At 38.8% G+C, this 27,549-nt stretch overlaps 1 protein-coding gene across 1 annotated transcript; it reads right to left on the reverse strand.

Annotated features, from left to right (window-relative positions):
- Positions 1-87: 87 nt before the first annotated feature.
- On the reverse strand, positions 88-27,124 carry baz2bb (bromodomain adjacent to zinc finger domain, 2Bb). Its single transcript, XM_030124468.1, has 31 exons — positions 27,011-27,124; positions 25,754-26,339; positions 23,477-23,770; positions 22,472-22,532; positions 21,067-21,175; positions 20,710-20,811; positions 19,259-19,469; positions 17,991-18,083; positions 17,839-17,900; positions 17,476-17,541; positions 15,746-15,811; positions 15,340-15,384; positions 15,121-15,147; positions 14,089-14,154; positions 13,636-13,776; positions 12,422-12,676; positions 11,375-11,598; positions 10,802-10,876; positions 10,400-10,631; positions 10,228-10,290; positions 9,997-10,141; positions 8,523-9,238; positions 8,096-8,378; positions 7,762-7,917; positions 7,031-7,185; positions 6,448-6,653; positions 4,851-4,986; positions 4,600-4,746; positions 3,470-3,756; positions 1,387-1,530; positions 88-1,299 (listed from the first exon to the last, which is right to left on the reverse strand). Exons 2-31 carry the CDS (start codon positions 26,325-26,327, stop codon positions 1,152-1,154), a joined length of 5,289 nt encoding a protein of 1,762 aa, XP_029980328.1. The 5' UTR covers positions 26,328-26,339; positions 27,011-27,124; the 3' UTR covers positions 88-1,151.
- Between the last annotated feature and the right edge of the window lie 425 nt (positions 27,125-27,549).

Genomic DNA, 27,549 nt, shown 5'->3' on the forward strand with positions numbered 1-27,549 from the left:
TTTTCAACCTCCCCTTTCAGTCCCGAAAACACTTGTTCACACACTGCTATCAATTAATAATAACTCTGAAAAGTGGGATTAACAGTGTTATTTTGAAAACCAAGTTTATTTTATTGCTGGCACACACCCACTGTTAGAAAATCAGGATTCTACTAAAGTCACAACTTGTTTTACATTTGACATTGGTAATAAAATACAGTTACTTCAAGTGTTCTGACTTCAGCGGGTGGCTTTGAGATGCCACCAGTGGGCCGTGACGCCGACTGACTCCACTCCACACTGGATTAAAGCCTTGGGTCTGTCACTCATGTCTGTCCACGGGCTGAAGAAAATACTTGGAGATGAAACACATGTCAGTTTTGCTCAGAGGAAATGCTTTAAAGTGTTTTAGATAATGTGTAAGGACTCCTACAGTATATTGTGAAGGACACGCATACAGTACAGTGCACACACTTAAAAAGAAAAAAAAAAAAAAAAAAAAAGATCCTCTGCTCATCGTTCACAGGTCAGAGGTCAGGCACTATACTGAGAAAACCACAGTATATGAAGTGGATATTCAGCACAGGCAAAGTGTACAGTAAGACACAGAAAATGCTACAATCATCATTACACATGAACAATATCTTTAACAAGAATGTACTATAATATACTGTACAGCTATACATTAGAAATAGGAATTACAAATAGTGACAAATGAATACTGTACATGTACATGTACACCGACTGGAAATGAAGATGAACAGTAGCGACGCTGCTGCCGTCATGACATTAAACTGTAAACATCTTTCATGACTAGCTTCTTAAATAGCCGATCAAACTTCTCTTTTTTTGACATGTTAAAGCTGCTTTCACTTATAAATGACTGAAACATAAATACTTGAGAAAATAAATACACACTTGGTACAGATGTTTAAATGTCAGCGACTATCTACAGTGGAAATATCGGATTCCAAATACAATGAGGTGTTCGAGAGTCAGTGCATTTTGATAAAACAGGATTACACCTTAAGAGATGAATCCAAAGTGTTGTTTTTACTCACCGGTCCTTTCCACATTGAATGTCAGTGTCGTTCTAACAGTTTACTGCTTAAGTGTGAACAGATGTTTGAGTTTGATATGTAGACGGTGTAGGGAGTCCACACCTGAATATTTCACTTCAGCAGTTCAGTCCATCGTTTGTCAAAATATCTCCTCATGCTGTGACCTGCTTGTCCGATTTCTGAATGATCTTCGTTAAATTTTTCACAGTTGTCAAAAACCAGGTTCACGTCCATGATGAAACTCTCCAAACTCAGGTACCTGGAACGATTAGACATAGTTTTAAGTCATATCCAATGTCTACAAACACAGGTTCTGTTATCTTCGAAACAAAAAGCAAAGACATACTGGTTGTTGGTGAGCTTTTCTCTAATGGTGGAGAAGTCCATGGGCTTCTTGATAACCTTCCTGTACCCGGGGACAGATTTCTGGTTGACGGGTGAGAGGAAAGGCCAGGCAGCCGGATGAGCCTCCAGCTCAGCCAGAAGGCTTCTACAGAGAACCAGCAGCAAATAAAAATAGTTTCTCCCCATTGGGATCATGTTCGAAACAACTTTGTCAAATATTTGCACCATTTACACTAATTTCACAAAACTATATTACAGTTTTCCTCCAATGGTTTGGCTCATTTCTCAAAACACAAATTACATTCTCAAAACTCTAAGATAATTTGGCAAAACACTGTTACAGTTCAGCAGAACACCATAGCCCACTTGCAAAAGCTCATATTTCTCCCAAAACTGTTCACTCATGCTTCAAACTAAATTTCTTTCCCATATAAATAGTCAGCGCTACCAAAAAGGCAAAGATCCCTCTCAATTGCTTTGCCTCATTTCTTGAAACAGACCAGACGTTCTAACACTCCTGCTGCTTTTGCCAAAATAACCTGGATGGTTCAGCACAACACAACGGTTCACCTGCAAAAGCTCATCTCTTTGGATGCTTTGCTGAGACTTCAGACCTTCTGCATGACACGCAGGTCGCTCTGCACCTAGGGATGGAGGTGGCGAAGAAACTTATTCTCCTAACCTGGAAGTCTACCACTCCACCCACCTTTGCTCATTGGCTCAGTGAGATGTTATCGGTTATTCAAATGGAAAGACTGCGCCAGTACAAACCCAACGAACAGAACAGATATGAGAGAATTTGGAGACCCTTCCTAGCTCAGTGTCAAGCGTGATGCCTGACTCAACTTTTCACGTGGTGCTTGCTTTACTTTTACTACTACTACTGTTATTTCTGTAAGTCTTTCTATGTAGTTTATAACTGTCTGGTAGCCTCTATGTTTCTCTGTTTCTTTGTTGTGGCATGTTTTGTACAGTTTTTGTAAAGTTAAAAACTGAAAATAAAGTATTAAAAAAAAAGAAAAAAGCTCATATTTCTCCCAAAACAGTTGACTCATGTCAAAACTAAGTTCGTTTCTCATATAAATAGTCAGTGCCCCCAAAATGCGTCATCCCTTTGGCATTGTGTATGCACTACAAGTCCAAATGTTTAGCTGTTTTGTCACTATGGCAGAGGAGCACTGATATATCAGTCTCAGTCCAGTCCTTCATTGACAATAGTTACTGGACTACTTTCTTTTGTCTTGCTAACAAAATAAAATTGTGTATAAAACTGAAAAAAAAAAAAAAAAAAAAGAATTTTACAGTAAGAGCAGATTTGACATCACACATTGCACTCATACTACCAAGGAAATTGTAACCATTTCAATTCACACATATATAAAGTAACTTGCATATATCAGAGTAAAAAGAAAATGTATACAGTGTAATATATTGTAATATCAACACAAACAAAAAACAAAGAAAAGCATATGTAGCCCACAGTGCTGTAAATAAAGCTTTCATAACTAACATTTCTTCACTGGTTTCTGTCCTCAACCTCCCTCCCCTGGCCACCGTCGTATTATCTTCTGGTCTAATTTTGACAATTGAACAGATTATTGTTCATGTAATGACTTATACAACGAAATGATGCTGATATGTTTTGGAGAAAACAACCATTAGACTGAGAATGAACAATCAGTTTGATCAACAAGATCTATTCACTTGGGGATTGTGTTAAATGTAGGCTAACTGCACTTAAGCATTTGTAAAGATGTACTCAGACATATACTACATTTGCAATTTGATGAAATAAATGAGAAATTCAATTGTGTAGTGAACAACTGCCAAATTGTTTGAAGGTCTGTCCATGTCATTTTGAGAATGTAATTTCTGTTTCAAGAAATGAGTCAACTCAATGGAGAAAAACTGTAATATACTAGGTCTGTCAGGACATCAAATGACAGTAACTGGGCTGGTTAGACGTACACCTGCCTGAGGGTGATTCTTCTCTACCTATAGTGCAAACACATGCCAAGCTGTTAAATGAATATAAGTACTATGGGTGCATCAAGGTCCTATGCATTTGTTGTGCCTTTACCTACCGGCACATGGCTAACTCATTTGTGTTGCTGTCTTTGGCCGTTTTGGCTTTTTTTGCACAGGAGACGGGGCTGTCATGCTTGGCCTGGGTGCTGGGTTGGCTGGTGTCTCCTTTTCTCTTTTTCAACTCCTTGGTCGCTTTCTTTGGCGTACTGCTGCTGGCAGCCTCCTCTTTGATGAGCTCTTCTGCCACAGATGGCTTACTATTTCGTTTTACCTCGCTGCCTTTCCTCCCTCCTCCAGCTGTTTGACTCTGTTGCTTCCGAGTCCGGAGGGACTGGCCACTTTCCTGAATGACAAAACATGCAGAAGTCTGCAGATTTAGAGAACACTCACAACACCTTCAAATTAATTAGATAGATGAGTACAAATGATATAGAATACTGATAGTGTATGCCATCACATTGTGAACCCCCTTACTGCTAGAGTAAAAGAGGACTGGGAATGTTATAGAGGAAAATAAAGTTAAAGGAGTGATATTTTGCTTTTTTTTAAATGAAATTATGCATTTTAAAACATTTCCCTGTGGTCTACATAAACTGTAAATGCTATGCTTGGGTCTGAATTCTTCATTAATTCAACTCCACAGGCCCATCTTCAACCCTATTTCTGAGTAATGACATAAGAAAGGTCGTTTTGAGAGCTGGCCCTTTAAATGCAAATGCCCCACCCCCTCCAGGTTGTTGGCTGTGCGCTCTGTCCCGTTCAGCCACTTTGTTAAGTTCATTAATAAACCCAACAACTGAACATTTTAGGTAACTGGCTCAAAGTTTGGACATATTTTCAGTATGGACTACAACCGCTGCTGCTGACAATTATGTCGAACTCTGAGAAATGTTCATCGGAAGTCTTGACCTAATATGTGCAAATGTCGTGACGTAAGTAGTTATAAAACGTAACAAATTAAGAAGGAATTAAAACAGGTTGTAGAAATCCACTGGATTTTTGCCGTAATGAAAAGTAAGATAGCTTTGCAGCACCTGGAGGGTTCAAATTCAAACTTTATGAACTATTGGAGTCCCCAAATACACAAATAAATGTACCAAAAACTAATAAAAGTGGGTTTAGCAAAATATTACCCCTTTAAAGGTCCTCCGCTTTGTTGTTAAACAGTTGGAACATGCTGGTGTACCTTCATTACACAGGCAGGACAAAACCAGTCTCCATCAGGAACTGCGGTGATTCTGGGTTTATGGCAGTACATGTGGCAGCCTTTGTCGCAACCATCACAAAGCAGGAGCATTTCTTCATTATCTCCCTTTTGACAAAGCTGGCATTGCTGGAAAATGCGACAAGATACTGTTAAAATGTGAAAGTATGTATGGTGAAATCATTAAGGATGTCTAGTGAGTCACGAGAGACAGGAAACCCAGAGGCACTCACCACTTTCATAATGGCTCGTTCCCACGCGATGGACTTCTGCAGCTGCTGAATGCAGAGGGACAGCTGAGCGGCGCTTCGGACCTCAGCCAGAGCTTTATGCCACGACTTCATCCCTGGCACCACATCCTCCTCACTCCTTCAAGGTCAGAGCAAGTGACACTGGAGTTACAATGTATGGCATCACAAAATGAACACTATGCTAACAGGCAGCGAAGAGAAATTTTTAGGTAGAACGGATGATTTGTAGCCCCTCCAGGAGGCTGCAACGATGCATTTGCAACAATTAATACTAAGTCTAGTATCCATTAATTGATCCATTCCCTCCTGCTTACCCACGAGAGAGGAAGAGGATGGATGGATGCACAAATGGACAGCTGACTTTGCAAACATTAACTTCCTGAAGAGAATTCATATTATACAGACAGTTGCAGAAAAAAATATTCAACCACATCTTGTTTTCTTCAATTTCTTGTTCATTTTAATGCCTGGTACAACTAAAGGTACATTTGTTTGGTCAAATAAAATGGTAACAATAAAAATAGCTCATAAGAATTTAATTTAAGAGCTAATATCTGGCCATTTTCCATGGTTTTCTTGATAATAACCAAAATCACTTCAGTTCTTACATCAATAGCTATGGCATTGCACTACCAAAAACAGTGCTTTTTGGCATTCCATGTTTTCTTTTCTGTCTGTTTTAGTCACATGATATACAGGAGTTAGTGCTTGATTGCATAACCATTGTTTTTGATGACTTTTGATGGTCTAATAATTTTTTCCGCAACTGTATGCGTAGGATATATTCTGACACTTCAGAGTACTATGAAAATACTCCACTATAAGTAGAATTTCTGCATTATTTGGTGTGTTATCAGCAAAATGTAAGTGAAAAGTAAAACTTGACTTTGTGGAGTACAATAAGATGGTTTCTGTCAGTGTTTTACTATCATATGAGGTTTTAGACTCAACTCATTGCTGCATTATGTGTATCTTACATATATTGTATGCTGCTGTGTTTAAGATTGAGCTCATTTTAACTACTTCATATACTGTTGGTAGTTTGATCTAGTGTAAGTGTTCCATACGATCATGTTTTTAGCTTAAATGTCTTGTGAGAACCATGTATCGATAAAAAAAAAAAATCAACTTTTCATTTCACTCAATGACAACAACCCCATTTCTGCTTTAAGAAAATGGATTTACCTGCAAATTCAAGAGGGTTTTAGTAAATAGTACAAGTAGTAGAATTTTCCCAAAACTGACTAAGAAAAAGCTGTCTGACAAATGCAATGGAGTAAAAAGTAAAATATTTGCACTCCAACACTGATAATATGCACTGTGCAGAATAACAGACTCTTCTAATTAACACACAAACACAATGTCTCCTGTAAAAAATCAGAAAGGCTTTGTGCACAATTCACAGCTAACAGGACAAGACTGGCAGGGTCCCAAGAGACCTTCAAATTAATACAAAGAAGCATACTGTGAGAGTATAACGAATCCTTGCTCCACTGTCACCATTGCTTGTGTCAGAGCAGCTGCAGTCATAATATGAAGTCTGATCTAACCGGCTGTACGTGGTGGTGACTCAAAGTACCTTCGTTCAATGTTCTTCTCTAGTTCTGCCAGCCTGGTGACAGCGATATCGAGGGGATTGTTGGGCCGCCGTACCACAGCGCCGGGAGGTTTCTCCTGGCTGCTTTTTCTCTGGCTCTCATTCTCCAGGGCTGGGGAAAAGAATGGCTTGTGCTCGTGATACACCAGGTCCTCCCACTGAGATTGGGGCTCCGGGTGCATCCATCCCTGAGGAGGACAGCAGTGAAATATGGCCATTAAAAGACACTACTAAATGGCACACCATAACTTATAACTACGGTATAGAAACAAGGACACAGGAGCCTTTTCCAGCATTTATTTGAGAGACCTTCATACACTGTGGGCAGGTTATTAGCAGTTATTTGCAATTCAAAAGCAACAACGGAACACACAAATATCAAAGGGTTGTGACTGGAGGAGCAACAAGGACCAACGCTAACATCTGAGCTGCTGTGTGACCTCTAACGGTTTTGGCAATGAAATGAAGTTAATAATGACATGAAGCTCTTTTTAGCTGAATTATGATGGTGTTCTTTCAGTAAAGTTGGATGATAATGATCTGAATGAGCTTAACGTGTTCATACCTTAACCTGAAGGCTGGCAGAAATGACTTTCCTCTCCAGAGCTTCGACCTGCTGCAGGAGGCTGATGTCTACCTCCATGGCCTGGTCTTCAACACACCAACTCTTTACTGTCTCCTCAGTAACTCCAAGCTCCTGCAGCTCTGACACATCAATTGCTGCACAAATACATACATAAAAAATTAAAGCTTTTACAAACCAGCCTGATTATACTTACTATGAAATAATCTGCCACAAATTACGTGCTTCATAAAAAACAAAAAAAAACAAAAAACACAACTCTTGTGTGTGTTAAGGTGCATTTTTTTTGGTTTGGCTGAATTTGATTTGTTAGTTTTCTCCCTTTGTGTGATTCACTTAAGAGGGTGTGACCTCAGTGATTGTGCCATAACAGCCACACTGAAGCATTTGAGAAGAAGTCTTATGTCAGGCTGGAGTTACATGGCTCTTGTAACCTGGTGTGCAGAACATGCAACTTTAGCAGCTTGAATATGCTCCAAGTTAAACTGCATTATACTGATTCTCCCACAGAAATATGCACCAGTCCACAATACATTCCTCCTAATATACTGTACACTTCCCTCCTGTTCCAGACACATCTGACCCATGTGTGAAGTGAACTTTCTCACTTTTTTTTTTTTTTTTTTAACAACTCGTCAGCTGATTCTGACTGGAGCAAATGGACTATTGGTGTAAAAACGCCTTTAAAGAGAGCAGGAGAAATGAGGACCTACCATCTTTGTGGTTGTTGCAGAGCTGGGTCATGTTCTCCATATGTTTTTGGATCTGTTTCTGCAAAAACTTCTCTCTGATGCCTCGGCTATTGAGTGCCTTGATCAAACTATGCAGTTCCTCTGTATCTGACATTTGCCACCAGCCATGCAGCATCTCTGCCAACACACAGACGCAAACATGAAAACAATCAGTCACAAAATGGTTTAATTTTAGAAACTAAGTTGTATAACTAAGTGACAATCATCACAGCATGCATTCCAGTGCTGTCTGGGAACTTAATGTGTGTTGTCCATTACATTCCTCTTGTGTGGACTGGCAGAGTGCCTTTCTTACCCTCGGGGATAGGCTGAGGACAAGGATAGTCCTGGGTCTTGGCCACGTCCACAGCAGGGAATGAGGCACAAGTGGGCTTGTCACTTCGGGGCTCGGGGGGTTCAGTCTTGCTGTCAGAGTTGTTACTTGCCAAATAGACAACCCTGTTCTCATTACCCTCTGCATGCTGGGAGGCCAGATTCTCCATGGGAGGTAGAGAGCTGCCAGAGAAGGGCAGGCTGGGATTCGGTGCTGCACTGGACACATCACATGTCAGTTTGACTTGAATGCCAGACTTCACAGACTGTAAGAAAACATACAAAGCAGAGAATTTTACTCCCTCTACTTTATTTAGAATGGAGTTTTCTATATGGTAAAATGTAGAACGGACAAATGCATTGGATTTATCCAGAGTGGACACCTGCATAGTGTATTATAATTCACCAACCTGTTCAACAGACAATTGCATGTTATTGATCGTAGCAGGAGTGTTGGAGCCGGCTGCAGCTGAGGGATTAGGTGAAAGGCATGAAGGGGATTTGGTCCCAATAGTCTGCAGAAAAGAGGAGGAGGAGGCAACTGGAGGGCTGGAGCCTGAGGTGACAGAAGCCTCATAACATGGAGATCGAGGCAGGAGGCTAAACCACTGGTTACTTTTTTCTACATGTGTCTTAGAGAGCTGGTCGTTATAAGGGAGGGACTGAGGGCTGCTGGTCATCCAGGAAGTACTTTGTGGTTGGGGGGGACTAGGCAAAGACGAGGCATCTGTTTTATCTGTCATTCCCAAATGAGAAGTGGCAGGATGGAGGCTTTGAGATTGTCCAGGCTGGAGGCTTTGAGAAGACGAACATAAGTGATAAGAAGCACTGGTGGGGATTTTAGCAGGATGAACACTCTGACTGTTGAGAGAATTGATGACTGGGTCTTGGGCCATTTTGGCAACTTCGAGGAGTTTACTGAGCTTAGAAAAGGAGCCAGGTTTCTGGAGAAAGAGATTGAGGCTGTCTTTGTCCTGTTGGCACTCTGATGGAGCTGTATCCCCATCTGTGCTCTGAGCTGGACTGGAGACCACTGGCTCCTTTGTGTCCTCCAGCTGCTCCTCTTTTACCTTGTGCACCTGTGCAGTCCTCTGTCTCTTCCTTTCCTTTTCCATCTCCTCGTACCCTGAATAAAATGACAATGTCAGCTCAGTTGGTAAGAACATGCTTTTTAACACTAACTGCCACACAGACCAAATAGCTAAGGGATAATGTACAGCAAGCCAAACATTATTGTAAAAATAAACCCACACAAGGTGATGATGCAGAACACCCTGAGGGGGGTTTCATTAGAGTCTGTGTCCACTTAGCTTTTTTTTTCCTGAGTGCCAGCTTCTTTTTACCTGTGTGCATGTGGCAGCCTTGAGAAAAACTGCAACACCCAGCATATTTTCAGAGCACTTTGGTTTTGTTTGCATGACAAAATGCCAAGGCTCCATCCAAAAAGGCAATGTGCAGTTTTTTTTCTTTCACCACACAGGCAGTCCATCCCAGTGCTCCTCAATGCCCTACTTGTACTTTTCTACACAAAAAACATTATGTGGACATTTACAAACCCACTAACTGTGTTGAACTATTATGTCAGCCTTTACTAACCTTTGCTTTATTTAGATTAACACCCCCTTTTTACTGTTAACTGTAAAATTTAATAAAGATATTCTGTAGCTACTGCATTTATGGTGTGAACACGATGTTAAACAATCTGGAATTAAATGAACTGAACTCATTGTGCTTTTCTACCTTTCTGAACAATGTCCTTGAAGTGAAATCATCCAAGTTGAGGTTACAACTCAATCAATGTGCCCAAAAAAAACACATTCATTAATATTTGTTAGTCTTTTTGTCAGTGGGAGAGTAAAACCTTGGCTGAGTTTTGTTGCGCACCTTCTCCACTCTCCATTCCTTCAACAAAGATGCCCCTTCCCTCTGGAAGGACCCAGTAACGCCTCTTGTAGCGGTCCTGGCCAATCATCATAGAGCGTAGTGAGTGAGAGGAGTCCAACAGCTTCTGTCTGATCTGATTCTGTTGCTAAAAGGTAAAAAGTGTGTGGGTTATGATGCAACATAGTCACTGATCAGAAACAGAAAAACACTGTCCTGCTAGGCTTGATTTACCTTGTACGTTTTCTCAATCTGTTTCTCTAATTCCTCTATGCTGGCAGAAAGTGCGCCGTCATCCTGATGAAAAAAAATCTCATTAGTGTAAATCAGTGGAGCAGCTGACATTTATTATAACCAACACTAATTCAGATGCTGTTTTCCGTAAAAACATCTTGCTGCTACTGACCTCCTCATCAAATATCTCTGCTTTCTTTCCTTTTTTCCCTCCTGTTTCTTCCTCCTCCTCTGCCTCATCTTCTCCTTGGTCCTCACTGTCCTCATCATCATCCTCTTCTTCTTCGCTGTCCCCCTCCTTCCTTTTGCAGTTATTTCTAACAGTGGGGTGAGAAAAGGTGTGGTTGTCCTCTCCAACAGTGCTGTCCCTCTTGCCTGTCTTCTTTGCATGGATGCTCCTGAGTCTTTGATGTCAAAATGTGAGACAACAGAAAATTAAGCGTGCTTGTAAAGTCGCTCGACTGTAAAGTGGTGGAGAAATCTCTTGTTTGAACATCACTGACTGACACAAAAGGCCAAGTTCAAGTGCAGGTATACATTCCAATAAAACATCACATAACCTATAAACACTTACTTGCGAAGCTTTCCCTCCACAACCCATTTATCCTTCCTCAAATTGGTCATGTGATCGATGTTTTTGTCAATCTCACTGTGGAGTGTAAGACAAACTTATTAAAGGCTATTATAATGAAAGAATATCCAAACAGATGTTCCTGTGAACTTTTGAGTAACGAGAAGAACACAAGACATTAGCAGCACACAGCAGTATGTGCCAGATGTCTTTCAAAGAGTTGCCAGTGCTATTGAAAATTTAATGAAACGCAGTTTGATGCAACCATATGAAACTGTCCATCACACCACTATTTGTCATATTCCTTTTGATACTTGTTAAGTCTATTAAAATTTAAGGCCCCATGAATAAAACAAGCTAATACTTTCCACTTTCAGCCACACATAAACTTGTCTGCAGTGGGCACATATGACGCTTCAACATCTAAGGCCACAGAATCATTTACATTGACAAAAGTTCAATTTAATAACCATTCAGTTCTGATTGCACACGATGAAATTTTACTCATTTACAACCCTACTACACAAAAATAGATTATAGTTAGATGTAGTATGAATGTTGGTGCGTGTGGCTCACCTGATCACTGCCTTACTACAGCACAGCTCATTAACCAGGAATGCGAGTATGAAAGCTTTCTGTGATGGGGTGTGTGCTTGAAAGGCCTTGGTCCTGAGGCTGAGGGCCAGAGCAGCCACTTCTGACTGCTCACTGTGACTCTCCATGTAGATCTGCAGGATCTCAGACACATTGTCCCGGTTGATCTCCACATTAGTCAGATGCTCCCCCAAAGCAGTCTTGTTCTAAAAGTTCGATTAACAGCAAATAATCAAATGCTTTTTATTTGTATTATCCAATTCCTTCTCATGTGCAGGAACCTGTGAGCAAACCCAGGGAAGTGTGGAAAAACACCGGCTGTTTGAGCAACGATCTGAGGTTATTGTGAAACATGTTAGATGTTTTTGTATCCAATATTGTGCATAGAAAGCCAAAGTCGGCTTCTTACTATGCAGAGAAAAAGAATAATTATGCATGCATGATTACACCCCACAGCATATGAACTAAACTATAATGACTCATTTGGTGGAATTGAGTTATTACACAGGGTTCCTACAGGTTAAATTTAAGACTTTTTAAGACTACTTAGAACAGAATTTAATGCCAATTTCATGGCCATATTGGCAAAAATTTGTGACCCCTCGAATTTAGGAAAATGTATTTTACACCAGCAGAGACTGAATATTACATACATACTGTACAAAGAACTGAATGTTCTGTGGTCATTTCTCACCAAGGGCGGCAAAGTTAGCAATAATTGGTTCCTAATTTCAACACAAATTGTCGGGTTGGAACAGGTGGCACTGAGTAGACTAATATTACTTTCTTTCTAGTTTGGATATTTCCCAGACACATTTGAACACAATACAGCAAATGAGTTTATGGCATCATAACTTAAGACCTTCCATATCAAATGTAATGCCTTTTAAAGACTTTTTTAAAGGTATTAAATGCAGATTTGTAAATTCAAGACTTTTAAGACTTTTTAAGACCCCGCGGGAACCCTGATTACAATGAAATTCATTTATCGACAATGAAGCAACATGATAAATGTGACCAAACTCTCACCTTGTGACCTTGTGGGATACCAGGATCACACACTGCTGCCGAGACCATGCTCACCAGAAGGTCCTGCACTTTGCCCATACTGTCACCAATACTGAGCAACCCCTCTTGGAGCTCACTTAAGGTAAGACTCTCTGAATTTATGCTTAAATCAAGGACTTTTCCGAAGCTGTGTAGAAACTGCAGCACCATGAGGCAGTCGGAGAAGGTGCTTCCTGATAAGACCAGGCCGGGAATACGAGACAACTCTGGAAGTGGCTAAAGAAAAAATAAACAGGGTTTTATTTAATTATTTATATAGATCTAATCTTTCAATTGTCTGTGCCTGGTGCCGGTATGAGACATATCTTTTAATTTTTTATTTTTTTTTTACAGCTTTATTTATCATTTTATAAGCATATTTTATAATGGACTGAAATGCATTAATTGCACAGGTTATCCCTCAATCCCGCCCTCCTCCCTCTTCCAGGTGATACCCACATAAATACAAAGCACATCCAATAAATAAAAGTAATAATAATGCTAACACTACTACTACTAATAATAATAACAGCAATCAAAAATAAATTAAGAAAAAAAAAAAGATACACGCATATGAAACAATGTAATGACAAGTTGCATCAGTGGCTCAAACTGAAATTAGCCATGACATTTACGGTACCGACATCCTACATTGCTCATTCACTGTAGTAGGCAATGCCTCCAGTTATTTTAAATACAAGTCAGCTGAAGAACATCTATATGAGATCAGGTCAAAGAAACGGTATGAGACATGTTTGATAACACTACAATTTCCATCACTTTAAATATTTCAGCAGGTTTACAGAAACTGTTAAAATGCTCATTTCTCTGTATCAAGTCCTTTTTAACAAGCACGATAAATCTAAACAGCTCATTTATTACAAGCACTAAACCAATGATATGTATGAGTGTTATGATGCCAGTAGCCACTTGATGGCAGTATTTTAATCTACACCTGCTTCCTTTTTAATCATTTTCACATGCTCTCAGTGGTATTAAACATCTACTTTGGTAGAGCTGATAGCAAAGCAATAAATCCATAGTTTTGCCAAAAGCTATTTTAATCTTCACTCCTACAGCTTCTACATCAATTACAGTCATTATATTGATTGATTGTGATGTCAGAAAATCCATATGCTAGAGGAAAACTTTATCCTTTTTGATCATCAGCCAAAAGCTCCATAGTGTGTCAATACCTTATGATCTGCTAAGCACATGTCTTCATTGGGTTTCTTCAATTCTTTTGCTTTTTCCAGTTCTAGTCTCCTGAGCTCCAGCTTCCTCTCCTTATTTAATCGCTTCTCGTCCTTCTTCTCTTTCCTGAGGCGCTCTTTCTCCTACAGCCAGCAGCAGGTTAAAGATTTACATATGATACCACTACAGAGTATTGTGTTTACATTATTAACATGCAATGAACACAATACAGAAGGACAAATTATAGTCCAATTTCCACAGCGCTGACACAATGAAAAAATTTTTAAAAAAAAAGCAAAAACAAAACATAATTTCATAAAGCCTAATGTAGAAATACTCATGTACGCATACATCATGTAATTAAGACTGTGGCACTTTCACACAAAACTACAAAGCGAAAGAAAACTTCAACAATATATTTGTATTAACTGACAAAAATAAGGAAATGTCCTCACCTCAGCCTTCTTGCGGGCCTCCACAGCCTTCATTAGCATCATGTGCTGCCTGCGTCTTTCCCTCTCCTGGCACAAAACAAACACATTGTTTCACTTCTTTTTACAGTTTTGCTATTTTTGAAGAGAAAATAGGTCACAGATGCAACAGACAGCATGGACACCACAACATGCACGGTTGTAGGGAAAATATAGGGCTAAATTTATCACAATCATCACAGGGTCAAAAAGTTGCACATAGTGTTGTTACAGTACAAACGCGAGAAGCTGTTAAGCCAAATAAAACAGTGGTAAATAAAAAGCTAAATCAAGTTAATGACAGATACAAAGCATATTCTCAGAGTTAGAAAGAGCTATTAGTAATGAAGCATGTGGGCAGGAAGCACACAAAAAGCACACAGAATTTAAAACAGAAAATATAGCTAAGTGATTAACACTATATTTATTATTTATATGTCAGGACAACAAAGAGAAAAATTAAAAGTTGTATGTTTGACGTCTGCGTTACTTACTATGGAAACTAAACCATTTCCATAGGAAGTAAAATATGTTCCCTTTCATAGTTTAAATATAAACATGGTGTATGATAATGACAAAAATATGCTTCCTTTAACTAAGCGATATAAATCACTGTTTACATAAACTTTTAACGCTTTTATGGGTGATAGAATGGATTCATAAAGATGGATAAGCTGGACGTGTTGTGATTTTAAGCACCCAGATTGAACAAAAAATCCCAAAGAACAGGATAAGTACTTGGTGATGTTTTAGTTTATCAGAGTGCTTTGCATCCTCGTATAATTTATGGAGAGTTGAAGCATTACTGTTCACATTGTGCAGATAATGGATGTGTTTTCTCTGACAAAACAAATGTTACAGACACAGGTGGTGCACTGTTCTGGAAAAGCCATGCAGAAGAATGTAGTATGACTGCAGCCAACGCTAAACTTTATGAATTGCTATGAGGGCAACCATTTATCACAACACATTCAAAATATGTTGTTATTAAATGTACAGAAACAAACATACCCATACCATATCTAGTCTATGCTTCTCCAACTCCTGGTAGAAAGAGTTGGCAGGTATTGAGAAACACAAAATCACAAGAAAATCAACGTCAAAAAGGAGACCGAATGTGTAGAGAAAAAGCCAACATAAAAATACATCAAAGAGCTCCCAAAGCCTCACATCAAACAATGGTTATTTAGAGTCAATTTCCAGCTCATTGAACATAGTAAGAATGACAGAACCTACCTGGTGTTTTAATATGACAGCATGCAGTCGTCGCATTTCCCTCTCCTTTAGAAAAAAACAATCTGGATTAGAAGCCCTGTTTTTCAAATGCAGTGCACAAATTCCCAGCCTTTTGATCCTACTGAACAGCAGCTTATCAAAAGTTCCATGCAATGATGTGATCTTTTTATAGATCCTTGAAAAACAAAGGAAGTGATCCATCTTCTGCAATAACACTGATTAACCAAGGTAAGGAAAATACTGTTTGTGCTGAGATGCAATACAAAGTGGTAACAACACTTGGACAAAGAGACGGTTAAGAGGCTTCAAGAACAGCAGCTGAACACAACAGCAGGTTGTATCGTAGTTCATCTCCTGGCAGTTGAGTCAGAAAAGCCAGTTTACTCTTGAATCTCATGTTACTCACTTTACTACGTTTCTCAGCCTCCAATATTTTGGCGTTGGCTGCTGCTTCTTTTTTCCTCCTTTTTGCCTGCACATGCAAAACAAAGGCCTTAAGGTCAGACAGCCGGAAAACAGAATATCTAAACTTCTAACTTTGGATAGAATAAATATTAATTGCTCAACTCTTTCAGCAGCGATGATAATTCTTTAAAAAGCCCCAAAATCACACAAGTAAACTGCATACTGTATTTTGGATATGGGTGCTTCTATGAAACTGGCACCTAAAAACAGGACATTGGGGGCGGGATTCAAACCAGATAAAGACTACTGTTATGAAGCAAGTTTGGAAGCACTTTGGGTCTATTTTAAAAATAAATATTTAGTGAGATAAAAGAGAAACTATTTTTCAGATAAAAGGTTTTTTGTTTTTTTTTATACAAAAATCTGCATGTAACAGTAAGGACACAAAAATTACACGCTACTGTTTTTTTGAATATCTTTTTAGTCTCTCACAGGTACATTTTGGGAATCGAACTAATTGTGCAAGGCAGAGTGTTTCACAAAAATGACCGATGTTGCAAAATCACTCATGATTTATTTTGTTTAAATGGGCAGGTTTCGCATGTAATGCCAGTGGACACAATGGGTTACGCACAAAACCTGGAATGAGACTGAGATTCATGAAAAACCTGCATGTGTGAATTAAAAAACCACTAGGATCAAATTTAACTGTGCCTTTTTTATAGTGGTATTTAACACCATTTCAAGCCATGTTTTCCAGATCAAATGCACTGACACCTAGGTAGCTTTTCCTGTCCCGATTTTTGGCCCCAATATTTTATTAAAAATTCATACATTTTGGGATGGCTTAGAGCAAGAGTATAATTTTTTTTTACATTTATCTGAGGTCATCATTAGGGTACATCCTGCAGGGAAATATGTCTAAATTTCTCTTTTATTTTTGTGTCTAAAAAGATGGCAAAGTGCCAGATACCAAAATGATGTTGTACATCATATAATTCACACATTTTATGAGATGGATTGTTTTCTTTCTGTTTAATAGTTAATATTTTTGATGGAGAGTCACTTAGCTCTTAGCCTTGGCTATAATCTTATGCATTGGCACGTATTGTGTTTATTAATACACACTGTCCCTTTGAAGAAAAAAACAAACAAACAAACAAACAAAAAAGCCCCCTTCAATAAACTTCAAACTTAAGCCTATTGGTTCCTGATCAACTTAAATCTAACATACTGAAATATCAAGCAACAAGGTAATTGTTTCCTACCATTAACACAGATATTCAAAATGGCTATAGTTATTATGGGCACTGAGAATAAATTAAGCAAAAATACTATCAGTAATTATAGGCCCAATGAAATCCTGTTAAGAGGTGCCTGCGAAGCGTGTCAACTGCAATTTGATTTGTAAATGCTAAAATACTTCACAGCTTTTCTTAGTGGGAGAATACCAAATAGGTATTTCACCTAGCCGTGGTAAACTCTGTGCCACCTCTTACTTAATGAAATACTGCATTTTTGTATTAAGCTCCATCACAGTCTGAGGAGATTTTCATATTCAATGGCACTTCTGCAAAAAACCAATTAAGCATTAGTCACATGTACTCACCAGATGTAACTAAAAGTGGGACCACATAATTTAGGAATAGCCTTTGGTTGGGGTTTTTTAATCCTATCAACAGCAGAAAGGAAGTGTTTTACAATGTTTCTGCAATAACTTTCAGGACGAACCTCAAGAATTTGCTGTGCACGGAGTTCTTTCTCCATACGAATTTGCTGAATGCGCTTGATCTTCTCCTGGTAAAAGGATGAGGGCAAGATCAAATGAATTAACTGTTAAGTCATGCATGTTATAGAATAGTGGGGTGTGTGTATGTGTGGAAGGGAGGAGTACAGTGGGTCTATGCAGATGAGAAAGGTGCAGCATTTTGAAGGATAGAAACTTCCTCGTAAAATTTCAAAGCAATTCAACTGTGCTTAAAACCTTTTCACCTTGAAGCTTGCCAACTCTGAATATGAACAGAGCAGCTGCAGATAGTTGTGACGCTCTGCATGGAAAATTAAACAATGCACATGGAAAAAAAAAATCCTTACTTGCTGCTTCAGGATCTTCATCTGCTCCTTCTTTTTACGCCTCTCCTCAGCTGCCATTATTGCTACAAGAGACAAACAAATTAACCTTGCACACAACATTATTATCTCGGGATAGAGAACAGAGCACAGCTGACTAGACAGCAAATGTTTACCTTGTTGCTTCCTTGCCTCCTTGGCAGCTTGTGCCATCGCCTGCTTCTCCAGTTTCCTCATCATTTTGATCTGAGCTGCCTGTCGAGCTATTTCTGCAATATGATGAAATGAATTCTGTCAATTACAGACCTTGAGCTTACAACTTCACCACTTCATTGACATCAAGACCACCTCAAGCACAGGTGGCAGTCATGATACCGACTGCAACAGTTTGAGTAAAAGAGCTTCATACAGCTCTTGGATATCTTCGGAATTATAGTTAAAACCACTAGACAATCCAGAAACAGCAGTGGGAGGGGGAATTGGGTACAGAAATATCATCAGCTCTCTTGCAAGAATCCCTAGTCAAAATTCTGTCTAAAACACTCAGTAATGCAGTTCAAAGTTGTACATAGATTGCACTGGTCTAAAGCAAAACTGTCCAAACTAAAGTTGATGACTGACTCTGAACGTGACAGATGTCACCAGGAACCAGGACATCTTTCACACATGTTTTAACTTTGAAACAAGTAGAACAATTTCTGGCAACCAATATTTAATTTCTTTTCATAGATCTTAGAAACTCCAACAGAATGTCCTGTATTGAACTGCAATATTTGGAGTGATTCCACACAATACACACCTCAAACAGAATTTTAAGATCATTGCCTTCACAAAATTAATAGCTCCTCAGCTCATTCTACTTACATGGAAAGACAGAAATCCACTACCATTCAACCTTTGGATTAAAGACCTTATGAACTATCTGACATTAGAGAAAATAAGATATACCACAAGAGGCAATGCAGCCAAATTCTATGGAATGTGGCTGCCTGTCTTTTCATTTATTAAAAAGATCGACACAAACAATTTGTCATTGTAACTAAGGTTGTTTTTTTTTTTCATTTTTAATTAATTTTATGTATTCATTTTGGTTGTGTACATTTATATATTTTTATTGGAGTATGAGGTGCATCAGGGTTGGGACTCTGTAGGAGTGGGGGTACAAAACTATGTTATATTCTATGTCATTCAATTGTACAGTTATGATTGTTACAATATAAAAAGTCAATAAAAAAACTTTAGAGAAAAAACAAACAAACCACTAGACAACTATAAAAGTGCTGTACGTAGCATCTCAAAATGACATCACAATCCCACAACTGGTCCATAATTCTTAGGAAAACATCATTACAAAAATACAAAATGACCAAATATGTTCTTTTTTTAAATTGTGGCTCTTGTCTTTTCCTGGTGCCAGTGACACTTTTGTGAATAATGAACTGACCTTGAGCCTCCAGTTTACGCAGCAGCTTGGCATCACTGACATCTTGGAAATTAGTCTCAACAACAGTAGGATGATGACCCCTCCACTGTTTACCCTCAGCACCATCAACTGTTGGCTGGCGCTCCAATTTGGTTCGACGGCTGCGCCTCCCATCCATTGCTATAATTCTGGAAGTTATCTCTTCATCAGCTAGCAAGACCCACTGTAGCCCCTTGAATGGTCAGAAGCAGAAAAAGTATTAGAAAACGCTTAAAAATGACTAGACTGATTATCTCCTAATTATTTGGTTTATTTAACAGTGGAAACACTTAAACATTCACTGCTGAGGCTGTGTAGGAAACGTACAATTTGTCCTACTTATGATTCTTTCACATGCATAATTTAGTCCTTACTTTTTTATATTTAATCTAATACATTGTGACAGAAATGATCCCTGAGCAGGTATGTGTTTATTTTCACTACACTCACAAATACACTGTGAAAGTAAGCTGTTCAAAAGGTAGTATTTCACTTATCATAAACTGCATCTTAAACATCTGGCTTTCATCATGTCTATGTTATGTGTAAGCTGTTCAAAAGGTAGTATTTCACCTATCATAAACTGCATCTTAAATACCTGGCTTTCATCATGTCTATGTTATGTGACATTTTTTTCAGGAACTTCAGAATTTGCATTATCTTTCATTGCAGGGACTAAATATAAAATCTGGACAGAGACTAAAACAACATGAAAAAATATGTAGTACATGCCATGCTACACTTAACAACAGTGACATCTTAAAGGGGTAATATTTTGATAAACCCACTTTTATTAGTCTTTGGTAACTTTATTTATGTTTTTGGACCCTAATAGTTCAAAAAGTTTGAATTTGAACCCTCCAGTTGCTGCAAAGCTATCTTTATTTTTATTCCAGCAAAAATTGAGTGGATTTCTACAACCTGTTTAATTCCTTCTTAATTTGTTACATTTTATAACTCGTTACGTCACAACATTTGCACATATAAGGTCAAGACTTCCGACGAACACTTCTCAGAGTACGCCATAATTGTTTGTCAGCAGCAGCGGTTGTACTAAAAACTGAAAATATGTCCAAACTTCACACTGATTACCTAAAATGTTCAGTTGTTGATTGCATTAATGAATACAAGTGGCTGAATGGGACAGAAAGCACGGTCAGCAACCTGGAGGGGGTGGAGTGTGAAGTGGCTCATTTATATTTAAAGGGCCAGCGCTCAAAATGACTTTTCTGGTGTCATTACTCAGAAATAGGGCTGAAGATGGACCTGTGGAGTTTAATTAATGAAGAATTCAGACCCAAGCATAGCCTTTACAGTTTATGTAGACCACAGGGAAATGTTTTAAAATGCATAATTCCATTTAAAAAAAGCAAAATATCACTCCTTTAATGGTCCTACACAACACAAGGAAAGAAACAATCTCAATAAATCACCTCTGGTCCTTCTCTGGCTTCATAGAAGTCACCAAGATTCATTTTTGTGCTAAAGCTGAAGTTGTCCCGGGAGATTTCATTTATCCCATTCCTGAGTAAGTACTGCAGACAAAGAGTTATGCATATTAATTTAAACAAAGAGTGGGCACGTTGACCCATGAACAACATCATGTACCTAAAAACATTTACATAATGGTATTTCAGGCAGGATCCTCATGTCAGATTTAACCAGAAGTAGAGAACAAAAGGACCAAAAGGGGCTCCTGACCAGCTCTGACTTAACTCTGAACTACAGTGAAACTGGATGTAATGTGTAATCACTGAGGGGTTTCCGTTAAATAAGGCAACACTATCTACCTTCATTACATCTGGATACTGGCGGAGCTTTTTCCCACAAGGGGCAAAGTAAGACACTTCTCCTTGTAGACGACCTGCTACGGTCCTGATCCGGGTCTCTCGCTGCCACCTGAGAAAAGGAAAATAGTACAAATGTAATTAACATAATGTGAAAAACAAACACTGCTATTTCCTGATGAAATTCACCTGAATTTTTAAATCCAGGTTAAAAAAACTTCCTCTTTTCATGTGCTTATGAGTAAACTCTTTTCAATCTGGTCTTTTAAATGCACTTTTTGATTTTAATGTCTTGCTTTCCTCCATTTTAATTTTAATGTATGATTTTAATAGTCTTTCTTTTATTCTGTGAATACATTTTAAAAATCACATTTTATCTCTGATGATTTTAGTGCCTTTTTTCCCTTTTTTGTTTTTAAAGTAATTTCAATGTTTTTTTTTCTTCTCTGATTTTTTTTATGCCTTTGTAAAGCACTTTGAGTCACACTGTGTATGAATAGTGCTATACAAATAAACTTGCCTTGCCTGAAAGTCCTATCTTTTCTTGGATAGTAACATTATGAATGTCAATGTTGTGCCAGATGCTACGTAGCTGACGTATGTAACGAGGAAAACAACTGTGGTCATGTTGTGTCTGACCCTTCTAAATAGCCGCAGGGCAAAGAGAGCATCTCCACATTTTCCATAATCTCCACTGGAGAGCAGACATGGCTTACAAAAAAATAAAGCAAATGCTGTTAACCTAGACTGCACAGAGGCTGATATAGAGACTTGTGTCCTGTGAACCTGATGATGAAAAACATTACTTGGAGATGAACAGTGCTCAGATCCAAGGCTGCAGAGATCATGGGGAGGGGCTGTTAATGTTGCATATCTACATTGAGGCTGGATGAAATTAATCCCTTGAGTCTGAACTGCTGGGGCTCATTTCATTTCCGGTCCACTATGACCTACGGCGTAACACAAGACGGGGGCTTTTGATGCCCCTAAAAAGAAGAAAAGGGTGTTTACTGCAATGTGCACCTCATCAGCTTTAATTGAAGACATCAGCGGGGTATTTTTCACATCTTAACAGCATTTAAGCTTGACTGCTACTGATCACACATTTGCATTTACACTGCAGTTATCTATTGTCTGAAATAACTGCAGACAATACCTCGCTCAAATATGAAATAACTCTACTGGCTGAGGGAATTAGTGAGTGTTAGTGATTCATTTTCTCTCCTGAGTGGAATGTGACAACACTGAAAACTAAATAATCAATTCTTTAAATGACTGTTTGCTGACAGACAATCAGCAGATGCAATGTTTACAAAGTAGTTCTTTCACTTATTAGTTTTGCATGAAAACAGTCAGATCATCAAATGTTTGTGTCATCTCTTATTTCTTGTGATGCAGAATATCTTACCCAAACTCCAGTGGTAATCTCAGCACTTTTTCATCTGTTACCCTCCTCCTCTTACCTGATTCTGAAAAAGAGAAATAAATGATACATTTTCAGCAGCATGACAGACTGAGACAAATGCAAAACCCCTAAAAACACCCCTAAAAAAAGTCTGACAAATGGAAACCATTTTAATTTACTCAGTTTTCACTCATTTAAGCTTTTACTTATGGTACTATAAAGCCTCTCATTATTTTTTTACCATCACTGTTTATTATATATTATCTGGTATATTAAAAAGGAAGCCTTCACCTCTGCATTACCCTAGATAAAAAGAAAGAATGAATGAATGACTGCAACTAAAATGCATTAAAAAGCTACATTTACCTCGACTTGAATTACCACGTAAAAGGATTCAACATGAAACATAATAGATTAAACTTTGATTCCAAGATAACCAAAACACACATTACTGTAGCATTTCTGATGTTAAATACTCTATATTAATAAACAAACAACACCTTCATTGAATTCTTCAGGAGTCTATCACATCACACAGCTCTGACACAAATGTCTCCAGGATTAACTGGAAGAAATACATACTTTTCCATTCTGAGAAGTTTGTTCCAGCTCTATTAGTAATTTTAAACGCTGCATTACTCAGTCCCTATCAGATTTATTAGGCTTCATAGAAGCTACTGAGGCAGTAAACGCTACTTAAAATATGGCTCATAAAACAACAATTTCTTTTGTCATGAAATCTCATTTTAACCTGCAAATTCATGTTTTCATAGTGGGAAAATTAACACCCTTTTGCACTGACGGGTTGGTTAGTCTGTAAGGAGGGAGAATATAAAAGCCAACAGTGCCGAGAAAATAGACTATGGGAAAAATAAATAGCATGTTGAATTTGGGTCCGAGTGAAAAGGACTGAAAAACATATTCAAGTTACAAATCACAAATCATTACATTCCTCTGTAAATTATATACTTCGTCCTTTAGAAACTACAAGCAAAAGTCGTTTGTTACCTGGCACTGATGCAAATGTAAAGGATCCTGTAGTGCTGCGGTTACTCAGTGCTTCTAAGCTGGTAATTGCTGTGGGGGTTACAAAGCTGCTGGGCAGACAAGAGGGCTTGAAGACCTTCAGGTTAAGCGCAGAGCAGTTGGCTGAGAGGCTCGAAGAGGATTTGTGAGCAGACGAGGATGCTTTGGCAAGTTTCTGAGGAGTCCTCTCTGCATCGCTATCTGCCTCTGTCTCGCCACGCTGCTTTGAATCATTGTCAGTACCATCAGAGTTGCTCTCCAGATTGCTCTCAGATTCTGCAGGGGATTCCCATGTAACAGAGAAAAAGAGGCAGCTGATACAAATCCCAATTAACATTCCCAAAACCATCGAGAACACAACCATTTCAAAACATAACGTGCTGCACACTTTTTAATACCCCTCAGCCAAATATAGTGTAAGATTCGGTTGAAAGTTACTGCCCTATAATTTAAATTAGATTATCTTTGTGTAAAACTTATTATATTTGAAGGTACTCAGATATTATAACTGCACAAGAACATCGGACCTTGAAAAAGTAGGTCAAGGTCACCCATTTTCAATAGGCTTCTGCTCCATGCCAAAATGCATCCACAGTATAAATTTGGTGCAGATATCTCAATGCATTCTTCAGATAATGCGATTATGCCGTTGAATGGACAGACAGATGACAAAACAATTAATAACAATACCCCTTTGGCCAGATGTTGGCTGTTGGGTTAAAAACGGTTCATAGTTTCTACAGGTGATAATAAATTCAGATCTGACATTGCGTTGCACTGTGAACTAAGGTTGCAGCGGTATATTTCAAGGTATATCATGGTATGACAATTGATAGTTTTTTGTGTCTGTATTTAACACATACACACCAAATTTTTGTTGTTGAACCACAGGATGTGCAGCTTTATCAACTATTTTCTTTTAAAACTGCATTTGTAATAAAATCCCTTCTGTTATATCTCAGCCTGTAACAACTATCCACCTCCTTGAACGCTTTCCCATTATATTGTTTTTAGAAATTAAATCATGGTTAAAGTAATTCAAGAATTTCCAAAAACCTTCAGCTTTAAAGTGAGAAAAATTCTACAGAGCAATACAGTAGTACATAGTGTAAAATAAGTGACTGCATAAATATTCACCTCACTGACTGACCTAATTCAACAGAGGTCCAGTCAGTTGATGCTAGTAGTCTCAAAACTAGAGAAATGGAGATCACCTGAGTGCAGTGAATGTGTCAGAGCTGATTGTAGCATAAAGACTCCTGTTTCTGGAAGGTCGAGTAACTGGTTAATCAGTATTCCTGGCTATGATTACACCACGGAGATGAGAGAATACTCCATGCCACTCAGAGAAAAGGTTGTTGAAAAGTATAAGTCAGTGTATGCATACAAAAAAAAATTCAAGTCGGTGTACATCCCTGGAGCTCAGTTATATCCATCATTAAAAATGGAAGGAAGACAGCACGTGTGCAATTCTAGTCAACAAAAGCTAAATTATACCATGACAATGACTCCAATTTTTTTTTTGTTCCTTCATTTTTATTGTTTGATATTTGTACAATATAAACATGAGGGACATTTGGGATACACTGACCATAAAAAACCTTTGTGACTAACAATTGGTTTTAGTAATGTGAGGTTTACATGAAAATTGTCCATTTTTCCCATTTATATGACACTGCTCTTCTTGAGTTCTCAATCTATGGGTCAGACTCTCCACTTCAAATATTCCATTCACAATTTGTATCCAGTCGTTGGTTGTGGGTGGTTCTAATCTGCACCATTTTTTGGTAATAGCCTTTTTTCAGGCAGCTAATAGTATTTTAAACAAATATCTATCATTTTTTATTACATTATTACCAATAATGCATCCGAAATACATCACCAAATATGTTTTAGGAATTGCACAACCCAATATCTTAACAATTGTTGAATATACATTATCCCAAAATGATGCAAGTTTAGGAAATGATTCCATTTTTTAAAGCAATAAAACGGAAAAGCATTCAAGAGTGCGAGTACTTTTTATGGCCACTATATATAGGATCATTGAAGTGATAGTAATAACGATAAATCTGTTCTATACTGTAAAATGTCATACCTTTGCAACCCAACTGCAAACTAGTTAAGACTGTAAATGTTGTAATGTGGACTTAAACGACAGCACATGCTATATCTGTCCACATCAAAACAAACAAACAAAAAAAAAATTACGATGGAATATTTCTTGAATACATTGAGATAATGTTTACCTAATCTTACCTGATAAGCTGCTTCCAGAGTCTTCAGCATCATCACCATCATCGTCGTCATCGTCATCACCTAAAGAGTCATCAGAGTCCTTGCTGTTGTGGATCTCTGACTGATTTTCCCCAACTGAGTCACGTGAACAGAACAAATTGGGTTTAGTGAGGTTCTTTGCTGTGCACAGAGACTTCGTAGACTTGGGCTTTCTTGGTCTGGGAGCTGGAGCTGGTGAGGCAGAGTTTTTTAAAGTGGAAGTGGAACTGCTCGATGGCTCCTTGGTGCCAGTGCTCAGGTTGACTGGCATGGGAAAGGGGGCGCTGGTGGCTGCCAGGAGGGGCTTACTGCTGGGGGTGCTACTCTGGCCCCGGGGCTTGGTGATGAGGGCCAACGGGGCATCCTGAACTGCACTACTGAGCGCTCCGTTCGTATGATAGTTCAGGAATAGACTGGGCTCATTACTGTGTTGAGAGGATAGCAAATGCCTGCTCAGTGAGGAAAACTGTGGTGAGCTCAGAGGTGAAGGAGAGGACGCAGAATTTTTGTGACTTTTAATCCTGTCTTGGGTCTTTGGCCGCAGAGAGGAGTCCATGGTAGAGAGGGACTATGTAAAAATGAAAAAAAAAAAAAAAGGGGAAACAAAGAAAACCATAGTAATTACACAACCTGTCACTCACATCGCATTGCTGTGGGCTGTAACTGAAGGAATTTAAGGTATGATAAGAAAGAAGGACAATGAGGAAAAGGCTCAAGCTTGTCAACGGCAATTAAGAAAAAAAAGCTGCTCTGTGAAATTTTATCAAATTGTTTAGCTAAGCACCATCATGTGACTTTAGTTGTCATCATGTATTTGTTGCTACTGTCACACTGTAGCAATCAAATTCTGTATTTCATGTACTGCCATCATATAAATTAAAACCCTGTTGTTACAGACTGACATTTTCTCTTTCTTTCTCAAAAGTTACAATAGTGAGTCCTTTCAAGAAGGTCAGCCATCTCCCTCTCTTGATAACAAACACAAAGCAGCATGGAGATAACTGCCTGTCAGTTTTGTCAAGTATTCCCCATATATTCATTGTCATTTCTAGTCATGTAGCGGTCAGATTATAAAAGCCCTGATACAAGTAAATAGGAAAAACATTTCTGTTGTGAGGAGACTCACTGATTTTATTTATTTCATTACTAAACTGCTGGCATTAATTGAAAACAAAGCTCCATTACATACTTTCTTTTGAAACTTTGGTAGAATTTATGATGAAGACAAACCACACTCACCTCTTTCTGTGCACTGTTCACACAAATGAAGTTTCAAGTGGAGGTTTTCCTTTGCTCTCTTTTAAGCCACCAGCTGGATGTGTGTGCTTAGGAGGGGGTGATGATCTTGGTTTGTCTAGTGGCTTTTGTGAGGCTAACAGACCTGGTGGTTTAGCTAAAAGAGCATGTAAGGGAGGCTTTGGTGTGGAGAGTAGTGATGGTTTCGGGGAGGGACTAAGAGAGAGGGGCTTCGAAGGGGAACAAAGAGCGAGAGGCTTCGGGGAGGAACAGTGAGAGAAGGGCTTTGGTGAAGCCGAGGGAGGTAACTGTTTAGGCGAGGACCTGGAGGGCAGAGGGGAAGCATCTCTTTGGGACGGTCTGATGGGGCTATTGGCGACTGCGAGCCCCACGGCCTGGATGACGCTAATGTGTTGCTGGCCTTCCTCGTCTGTGGTGGTGGGACTACGCAGGAACAGTGCTGTAGACTGAGGAAGGCCAGCAGGATGACTAGAGGCCTGGAGGCGGTGTGAGGAAGTCAGCGGAACGCCGTGATGCTGGTG

The sequence above is a fragment of the Sphaeramia orbicularis genome, chromosome 21 (genome assembly GCF_902148855.1).
Source record: "Sphaeramia orbicularis chromosome 21, fSphaOr1.1, whole genome shotgun sequence".
NCBI lineage: Eukaryota > Metazoa > Chordata > Actinopteri > Kurtiformes > Apogonidae > Sphaeramia > Sphaeramia orbicularis.

Coding starts and splice junctions, on each gene's coding strand:
- baz2bb (XM_030124468.1), bottom strand. CDS start 26,327: ATGGACTCCTCTCTGCGGCCAAAGACCCAAGACAGGATTAAAAGTCAC. Junction 7,186..7,761: donor CTGCAACAACCACAAAGATG/GTAGGTCCTCAT, acceptor GTATTTGTGCAG/CAATTGATGTGTCAGAGCTG. Junction 1,531..3,469: donor AATGAGTTAGCCATGTGCCG/GTAGGTAAAGGC, acceptor GGTTCTCTGTAG/AAGCCTTCTGGCTGAGCTGG.